This window comes from Pan paniscus, chromosome 22 (genome assembly GCF_029289425.2).
Source record: "Pan paniscus chromosome 22, NHGRI_mPanPan1-v2.0_pri, whole genome shotgun sequence".
In the NCBI taxonomy this organism is placed as follows: domain Eukaryota; kingdom Metazoa; phylum Chordata; class Mammalia; order Primates; family Hominidae; genus Pan; species Pan paniscus.
This window is the reverse complement of record NC_073271.2, coordinates 39,221,506-39,230,949: the sequence shown is the minus strand read 5'-3', so window position 1 is coordinate 39,230,949 and position 9,444 is coordinate 39,221,506. Positions and strand designations below refer to the sequence as shown.

At 59.5% G+C, this 9,444-nt stretch overlaps 1 protein-coding gene across 2 annotated transcripts in view; it reads right to left on the bottom strand.

Annotated features, from left to right (window-relative positions):
- Positions 1-1,486: 1,486 nt before the first annotated feature.
- Positions 1,487-9,444, bottom strand: part of CRYAA (crystallin alpha A) — a 66,621-nt gene continuing 58,663 nt past the window's right edge. Inside the window, exons 5-7 of one of the 2 annotated variants that reach the window (XM_063601264.1) lie at positions 5,002-5,903; positions 3,655-3,777; positions 1,487-2,222 (exon numbers count right to left, since the gene is read on the bottom strand). In XM_063601264.1, the coding sequence (XP_063457334.1) occupies positions 2,013-2,222; positions 3,655-3,777; positions 5,002-5,190 (522 nt within the window). In that variant the 5' untranslated portion in view covers positions 5,191-5,903 and the 3' untranslated portion in view covers positions 1,487-2,012. Of the gene's footprint in view, positions 2,223-3,654; positions 3,778-3,884; positions 4,395-5,001; positions 5,904-9,444 lie in introns of those variants that run through there. The other variant, XM_024927030.5, reaches the window with a different exon arrangement.

Genomic DNA, 9,444 nt, shown 5'->3' with positions numbered 1-9,444 from the left:
TGTGGAGTGTGTGGTGTGGGGTGTGTGGCGTGTGTGGAGTATGTGGTGTGTGTGTGTAGTGTGTGGTGTGTGTGGATTGTGGGTAGTGTGTGGTGTGTGGTTGTGTGGGGTGTGTGGTGTGTGTGTGTGTGTGGAGTGTGTGGTGTGTGTGGAGTGTGTGGTGTGTGTGGAGTGTGTGGAGTGTGTGGTGTGGGGTGTGTGGTGTGTGTGTGGAGTGTGTGGTGTGTGTGGAGTGTGTGGAGTGTGTGGTGTGGGGTGTGTGGCGTGTGTGGAGTATGTGGTGTGTGTGTGTAGTGTGTGGTGTGTGTGGATTGTGGGTAGTGTGTGGTGTGTGGTTGTGTGGGGTGTGTGGTGTGTGTGTGTGTGTGGAGTGTGTGGTGTGTGTGGAGTGTGTGGTGTGTGTGGAGTGTGTGGAGTGTGTGGTGTGGGGTGTGTGGTGTGTGTGTGGAGTGTGTGGAGTGTGTGGTGTGTGTGTGGAGTGTGTGGTGTGTGTGTGGAGTGTGTGGTGTGTGTGGAGTGTGTGGTGTGTGTGGAGTGTGTGGTGTGTGTGGAGTGTGTGGTGTGTGTGGAGTGTGTGGTGTGTGTGGAGTGTGTGGTGTGTGTGCTGTTCAGTGGCCGTGGCACGTGATGTCACTGGGCGTCACAATGGCCGCCCACGCTAATGCCTGTTGCTGACTTTTTGAAACCCCGGTGGTGTCAGTGTCTGTGTTCTCCCAGGTGGAGGCTGCGCCCCCGTGGTCGTCCTGCTGGTGCCATCAGGGTCCCAGTTCCCGGTGCCTTCGGCCTCCGGGGTCGAGGGCGCTGGCAGGGTCCACCCGCCGTGGCGTCTGCTTCCCCTCGGGTGCCCTCTGGACCCCCGGATGCCCCTCGGTGAGCGCAGCAGGCAGCCAGGGCCCCCCAGGCCGAGTCTCCCTCCCCGTGGCGGGGTCTGGCATGGCCGCCCAGTGTCTGGTCCCGGGAGGGGACAGAGCGAGCTTCCGCCTCCAGCTCGGGGCCATGATGGGTTGCCCAGGGGAAGCTGCCGAGTTCCAGCTCCTCAAAAGCACGAGTGCCCTTAAAGCCCAGCCCCGAAGGCAGCAGGACCCCCGAGAGAACAGGACGGCCCCGCAGACCCCGAGAGAACCGGACGGCCCCGCAGAAGGAGGCCAGGGCTGGCGTCCCGCCCCGGAGCCGGTGCCGGCGCGGACAGAGAAAGGAGCCCGGCCTCCCTCCATTCCCTGCAGCCCCTTCCAGGTCCCTCCCCGCCCCCAGCTCTCGGAAGCGCTCCCCAGTCCCTTTCCCATCAGAGGCTCTGCCCCCAAAACCTCTCCTTCCAGCCCAGTGTGGAGGGAGGCGCTTGAGCTCAGGAGAAGGAAGGGACGCAGGCGACCCCATCGTTCCGAGGCCGCCGGGTCCAACACGAGCAGGAGACCCCGCTGTCCTCCCTCCCGGCGCCGCCCTCCCGCCCCTCGCGCCCCTGATGGAGACAGCACCAGCAGACGGCGGGTTGCTTGTATCACCTGCTCTTTATTGATTGCCGCGGGCTGCGCTCTCATGGGCGACCCATGTCCCCAAGAGCGGCACTACATAGAGGGGTTGGAGGAAGACGGTCTGAGAGAAGAGGCCACGAGAGCCCAGGTGCACAGAAGCCCCGGCCCCATGGGCCCCACGCGCCCCAGGAGGTGTGGGCAGGGCCCGCCGCGGAGGGAGGCTGCAGGTGTGTCGGGAGGCACCTGGCCGGAGGTCACCCCCTCCTTCTGGACCCTCAGCAGAGTTGAGGCGCCTGCACCCCAGGGGAGCCAGGCTGCTATCTAAAGGAGTGTGAGGTGCGGTCACTTCCGCCACTGGCCGGTGTCGGGGTCTGGGACACCCTGAGACCCTAAGCTCTCCTGGTTGCTCTCTCAAACCCTCATTCCATGTGAGAAGGTGGAAAGGAAAAACAGGGAAGCAAAGGAAGACAGACACCCCGCCCTCAGGGTGCTCCCCCCATGATAGGCCAGGGCTGCAGGGGAGCCAGCCGAGGCGATGCCTGCTTAGGACGAGGGAGCCGAGGTGGGCTTCTCCTCCCGCGACACGGGGATGGCTCGCTCGGCGTGGGTGGCATCCAGGCCAGTCTGGATCTTGGGGCCACAGAAGGTCAGCATGCCATCGGCGGACAGGGAGCAAGAGAGGGCCGACTGGTCCACGTTGGACGGCAGGCGGTAGCGGCGGTGGAACTCACGGGAAATGTAGCCGTGGTCATCCTGGAGAGGGTGGGGGCCCACAGTCAGGGGGGCCACTGTGCAGGCGGCTGCCTCGCCCCATGCCAGAGAAGCTGCCCCAGCCCCACCGACTGCAGAAGGGGGCCAGCCTGCGGGGGCTCTCACAGGGGCCGTGTGCAGCCAGCATATCCCATGGCCAGGCCCCCTGGGATTTATGGATTCATGCCCCTGCTTCTCTGGACCTCCGCCTGGCCTCTTGGCCACTTGCCAGGCTATTCCCTGCGGGGGGTTGTCTCTTCCTGCTCCATGGCTTCACTCCAAAATCGCAGGATCATTCCAGACCAGGCCCCGCACCTCAGCCAGGCTTCCCCTTCCAGACCCCGCAGGACTGCTCTAGCCCAGGTCTCTGCAGCCCTACCTAACATGGCCAGACGACCCACATGCTTCCACGTCCCCTGGACGCCCTAAACCGCAGACTCAGCTCCCTGGGCTGACCTCCTCCTCCACTGGGTGCAAAGACCAAGAGCTGGGAGCTCAGGAAGCATGTTCCAGGCTGGCTGGGGCTACGTGGTGGCTTTACCGGGCCCAGGCGAGGGAGGGGCAGCACATGAGGAGGTCAGGGTTCACCCCCCAGCACTACCTTCTCCAGGCATTGAAAGAGGACCCTGGCCAAAAGAAACCAAGACTTTGGCTAAGAGTTCCACCTTCCAGCCCCACTCTGCTCTCCAGCCCCTGCGGGACACTGTCCATCTGTGACAGTCCATGAGCTCTTCCCGGCTCCGCCAGGAGATGCAGGTCACCAGGGCTCCAGTGCCCCGGCTCCCTCAACACCACGGAGATCCGAGGCCTCCACCCGAGCAAGAGCGGGGCATCAGGGTGACTGTGGGGAGAAGCTCCCGTCCCACCTGCCCGGTACTAGCTGTGGGACCCAGCAGGCTGAGGACCCCCTTGTTCCCCAGCCATGCCCTGGAATAATGAGGACACTGGTTCCAAAGGGCTGCTGTGAGGTGAAGGCGTCAATGCCTGTAAAGCATTCCAAGCGGATGCAGCTATGCCGTCGGGGACTGGCTTCCTCAGGTAGGGTTCATGTGAAGATGTACATTGGCTAGGAGGCGGCCACCCGGGGCACTCCCACTTCCCGGGGTTCTTTCTAAGACCACCCTGGCATCCAGGTGACAGGGATGGAGCTGGAAACGGCTGGGTGCAGCCCGGGAAGGGACCCTAACCTGGATCCCTGAGCCACATTAGCTCGGGAATGGTGACCTCTGTCGCCGGGAGGGGCTGGCTGTGCTCAGGTGGGCATGGCCCCTCCCTTGGGGAAAAGCCAGGCCTGATTCGGGGGCCCCTGGAGAGCATCCCTCTCCCAGGGTTGAAGGCATGGTGCAGGTGTGCAGGCCCGGTCGTGCCCGCCGTGACCCCCTTGTCCTCGCGCCCACCTCGCCCCCCTCTCCCACCTCTCAGTGCCTGGGCTCACCTGGCGCTCGTTGTGCTTTCCGTGGATCTCCACAAAGTCGTCCTGCACCTTCACGGTGAGGTCCTCCGGGGAGAAGTGCTTCACATCGAGGAAGATGACGAACTTGTCCCGGTCGGATCGAACCTGAAATCCAAACGTGCCATGTGGAGCTGCCCAGAGGGTGCCGTCCCTGCTGGGGTTGGCAGAGACAGGGCGGGTCCCGGTTATCAGAACAGAGACGCTTCGGTCACCTGCCGGCCTCTTCTCCCACACACCAAGTGGGGCAGAGCTTTCGGGGGCCTGTGGCTGTCTCCTGGACAGACAGGCATGACCCTCGACCTGTCTCCAAACCCTCAGGGCCAGCTGAGGGGCTGAATGCTACTGGTGGGCTGGCTGGTTGTTTGGCTATGGTCAGGTGGCTGGTTATAGATCGGTTGGCTGGTTATGGGCTGGCTGGCTACTGGTTATGGTAGGAGGGGTCGTTACGGGTTGGTTGGTCCGTTAGGGTCAATCGTCTGGCTGGTGATGCTTGGCTGGCTGGCTGGACTCCGCCTGTGGAATGAGGTCACTGCCCTTGGTGTCATGCTGTCTATAGAAGCGGCCGGAGCCTGCTGACAGCCTGCGCAGCTGCCTCTCCAAAACGCACTTCCACATGCTCCCTCTCACTCCCCTGGCTCAGCCTTGGCTCCCTGAGGCATTTTGTGCCCTGGCGTTGATGCCTACTGCAGCAGCCCTGGGGAGGACCCTGTTTATGAGGTGCTGGGTGGGACTCAGGCCCTCCAGCACAGCAGAACCCGCACCGCTCACCCGTGGCTCAGAGAGGAGGCCTGTGGTTGGGGGGGGGGGCGCCCATTTCCTGTCCTTTTAGCCTTGGCAGGGCACCTAAGTAAACTTGCCAAGAGCTTTGCTAGCCGTGGGCAGGCCGAGCTCATTGGAGGAGGTGCTAGGAACGCCCTGCTCTCTGGCTTTCAGGACTATGACCCCCACCTGCTCCCAGGTCTCCGGGACTCAGGAGACCAGAGGAACCCGGGAGCTGGCATTCGCCACCACGCATGCCTGGATGGGCTGCTCTTGGGGTTTCCAGTATGTGGCTGGTGCCTTACAAAGCACACATGGGTCATGAGCTGATGGAGGAAAGCAAAGGTGGATTCAGGCTGCTCCCTTGTCCACCCTCTCCCCAGTGCCAGGGGAAGCTCTGCCACGTGGCTGCAGTGGGGACACAGGCTCTCGCCCAGCCTCTGCAAGGGGATGAAGTGGGACGAGGCCACCTGCCTGACGGAGCAAGACCAGAGTCCATCGCTCTCCACCCACCGAGGCCACCACCCTCTGAGCAGCGAGGAGAGGCCAGCACCACGGGCCACGTCTTACCTCAGAGATGCCGGAGTCCAGCACGGTGCGGAAGAGGGACTGGCGGTAGTAGGGGCTGATGGTGGACGACAGGAAGGGCAGCAGGTCATACTCAAAAAGGCCCTCGCCGAAAAACTGGTCGAACAGCCGGCTGGGGTAGAAGGGCCCCAGGGTGCGCTTGAACCAGGGGTGCTGGATGGTCACGTCCATGTTCAGCTTTGGTACCACGGGGACCTGGAGGCTGGCAGGAGTCAGCGGGGCCTCTGGGCAGTGCAGTGTGGAGCCAAGGCCGAGCCCTCCCTATATATGCCACCAGCAGAATGGAGGCATTAAGGGATTTCTCTGGAAAGGCATGAGCTCATGAAGAAGGCTGCTCAGTCAGCAGAAACGTGACTGAGACAAGTGCCCGCCCCCAGCCCCAGGAGGGGCTGCACGGACTGTCCCCGAGGCCTGGACTCAGCTGAGGCCCGCCTGGGCACCCTGGGGCTCCCGGGAGGGCAGACAACCCAAGGAGGTGCCTGTGCCCCACACTCGCCTGGGGCGACAATGGAGCTTCTCATCTGCCAGTCACTGGGCAGGGGCTACGTGCCAGGGACCATGCTAGTTCTCTGCACACCTTGTCCTGCCTGGGTGGTCCTCATGGTCGCCAGAGGAGGGAGAGCCCACACCCCCGTTAGACACAGAGGTTAGACACATCGTCCTCAGAGTCTCACCGTGCCTGGGCAAGAGTGCACTGGTTTCCAAAGCGGAGTGCATCTGTGAACCTCCGTTACACTCACCACTTATAAAAAGTACGCATGCTTGTTAAAACTCCTGGAGAAGAATTTGAAAGGTGCCATAATTCCAGCACCTGGGGGAGCCCTATGGCGTTTCATGCTTGTCCTCCAGGGGTCTGCGTGCCTCCAACAGGAAGACGGGCTGGGCTGTGGGCAGATGAGAGCACCACATGGTGAGCTTCCCTCTGCGGCGCACCCTGGACGCCCAGCCCCATGGCCATCGTCCCCTCGATGTAACGCCTCGAGCGTTACATCTCGTAATGGTGTAACGCCTTGACGTAACGTCCCCACGTAATGCCTCGAGCCTCCATGGCATGACCTGCCGTGGCTGTTGAGTTGGGCTGCTCCTGTCAGGGTGGCGACATGTCCCCACGTCCCTGTCACCCATGCGGACCCACCACCCACATGATCCTGTTATCCACAAGTCCTGGTGATTATTTTGCTCCTCGACCCATGGCCCCTGTCCAGTTCTCACTAAGTGTCCAGGCACTCCCGGTTTTGTTTGTTTTTGAGATGGAGTCTTGCTCTGTCACCCAGAGTGGCGCCCAGATCATACAGTGGCGCGATCTCAGCTCACTGCAACCTCTGCCTCCCAGGTTCAAACAATTCTCCCCCCTCAGCCTCCTGAGTAGCTGAGACTGCAGGTGCCTGCCACCACACCTGGCTAATTATTATTATTATTATTATTATTATTATTATTATTATTATTGTATTTTTAGTAGAGACAGGGTTTCACCGTGTTGGCCAGGCTGGTCTCAAACTCTTGACCTCAGGTGACCCACCTGCCTTGGCCTCTCAAAGTGTAGGATTACAGGCGTGAGCCACTGCACCCGGCTCACTCCTAGTTTTAAGTCTTTTGATATTTTGGTATTTTGATATTTTGGTAAACTGGCCCTGGGGAGCATGGTCCTCCCCCACATCCCCCCTGCCAGCCTGGGAAGAGGCCATGCCCCCTCTCCTGGGCTAGCTTTTCTAGTGTACGGTCCAGGCTGTGGGAAGTTGCCTGGTTCTCTTTGGGCCTCCTAGTTCCTACTCAGCCTCTAACAGATTCATGCGTGTGGAGTGAACACACACCCAGGACACTCCCGGGCTTTGCAAATTCATCTCCAGCCCATGGGCTCAGAAGGCCATGAAAGGTCAGATGCCCCAGTGTATGCGGATCAGATCTGACACATCCCAGATGGGATCAGGGATGAAAGGGGGGGCTCTGAGGCGTGCTCCACGGGGCACCTCCATCATGAGCAGCACCCTTCCTCCTGCATTTACAGCACTGTCTGGGGACACAGGATCCCAAAAAATCTTGAAATGATAGCTTTTGCCCTGCAAGGTTACAATTCCAGAGGAGCGATTCCCTGGGGTGCCAAATTAAGGTGCAGATAGGAAACGCTGGGAGAGTGATGGGTGCTTCCCCCGAAAGCCTACACCAGACCTCTGCCTGTGGGTCCTCAGAGCCACTGTGAAGCAGGTCCCAGCATCATTCCCGCTTCATAGACCAGGAAATGGGAGCTTAGAAGGTTAAGCTGCATTCCCAGGTCACTCGGCTTGGAAGAAGGGAAGGGGGTTTAAAGCCACCTTTCCAGTCTGGGGGTCAACATCCAAGCAGTGGCAGGGTCTGGGTGAGGCAGCGGGCGGCCCCACTGTGCTGGCTGCCTATTCCTGGGGCACAGGGAGGGGGAAGAAGAGGCCTTTGGGATGGAAGCCAGCATGGAGCTTGGCCCTGGGGAGGGTCGAGCCAGGCCAGGAGCACGGTCAGTGCTGGGCGGAGCCATGCTGGAGCTTGAAGCAAAAGGAGAAGGCCATCGTCCTCATCCTGCCTTTATGTAAAATGTTGACAGTTTGTCCACCACAAATTTTTTGCATTCATTTTGATTTACTTATTTATTTTATTTATTTATTTTTGAGATGGAGTCTCGCTCTGTCGCCCAGGCTGGAGTGCAGTGGCACGATCTCAGCTCACTGCAACCTCTGCCTCCCGGGTTCAAACGATTCTCCTGCCTCAGCCTCCCAAGTAGCTGAGATTACAGGCACACACCACTACGCCCAGCTAATTTTTATATTTTTAGTAGAGATAAGGTTTCGCCATGTTGGCCAGGCTGGTCTCGAACTCCTGATCTCTGGTGATCCACTCGCTTCGGCCTCCCAAAGTGATGGGATTACAGGTGTGAGCCACCACGCCCGACCCATTTTGATTTTTTTAAACATTGCATCAAAACATGATTTAAACATCAGAACATTGATGGCGGTGTTTTTAGTGCCCCTGACACTTGGCAGGGAGGGAGGAGCTGTGCTGTCCTTCACAGCTGGCCCTGCACATGGTCAGTCAAACAGTGGAGACTGCAGGCTGAGGAGGCAGCTGAGGCACCAACCTGGGGCTGGGCACCAGCCTGGTCCTATGGACTGCACAGCTCTGGGCGCCGAGGATGGGGCAAGGTCCTCAGACACGGGGCAGAGCAAGGTCCAGGCACTCACACCTCTTGCGCCCCTCACCACACGCTGTAGGGCCTGGCGGCTCAGAGGCCGCCGTGGGACGTCGAGGCTCTGCCACAGGATTGGCCGGGCCTGCAGGGGCCTTCTGAGTGAGCCAGCGCCTGAGTCTGCACAACAGAAGCAGGAAGGCCTGGACCGGGGGCAGGGAGGGCTCTAGGGCCCTAGGGGCCTTTTCAAACCCCGAGTTTAGGTGTTGTATTAGTGTCTTGTGGCTGATGTACCAATCACAGACTTAGTGGCTTAAAACAACACAAACGTCTTCTCTCACAGTTCTGGAGGCCACAAGTCTGAAATGTGTCTCATTCAACTTAAAGCAAGACACTGGCAGGGCTGGCTCCTGCTGGAGGCTCAGGGGAATCTGTTTCCTGCCTTCTCTGGCATCTCAAGGCACCTGCCTTTCTTGGCTCATGGCCCCTCCTCCACCTTCAAAGGCAGTGGTGGGCGGTGAGGTCTCTCCCATCACATCCACCTGGCAATTATGCTCTCAGCCCACCTGGATAATTCAGGATCACCCCCACCACATCTCAAAGCCGGCTACTTTCAGGAGCCTTAACCCCCACTCGCTGGCCCAGAGCCTGCTGTGCAAACATCCTCACTTAATTGATCCACACTGGTCGAGTCCTGTCTCTTAACGCTGTGTTAAACAAAGTCCCTGCTTTTCTGGAGCTGATATTCTCTTGGGTAGAGACAAGCAACAAACAAGTAAATGCACGCTGAGGTCAGTGCATCCGCCTGCCAGAGCCCTGTGCCATTCGCCTGGATTCTGGGGAAACAAGACCCTTTTGCTCTGGACCTGGGCTCCTCCTGAAATTTGTGTTGAAGATGCTGCCTCAAAGCCACAGTGTGCAGGTGGCGGGCAGGGGGAGGTGACAGCCAGTGCACTGAGGGATATGATGTCTGCGGAAAATGAAAAACCAGAATGAAACCAAAGACAAGTCAGTGTTCTTTTCCTGATTCCCAGCCACTGTCCATGCAAATCATGTCAGCACAAAATCCCCTTTTGCTGGGCTAAGTTCTAGCAATTGCTGCATTCATAGCAGTTGTTTCTAGAGGTAGGGATGTTCTATAAAGCTGCTGTGAGCACTGAATTAGTGATGCCTGGACTGCTGAACCATGGCTCCCAGGGGAGACACAGGCTTAGGGTCCTGCGAGCCTCTGGTCCCAATGTTCTCATCAGCTGAGCAATGCATCATTTGTCTTA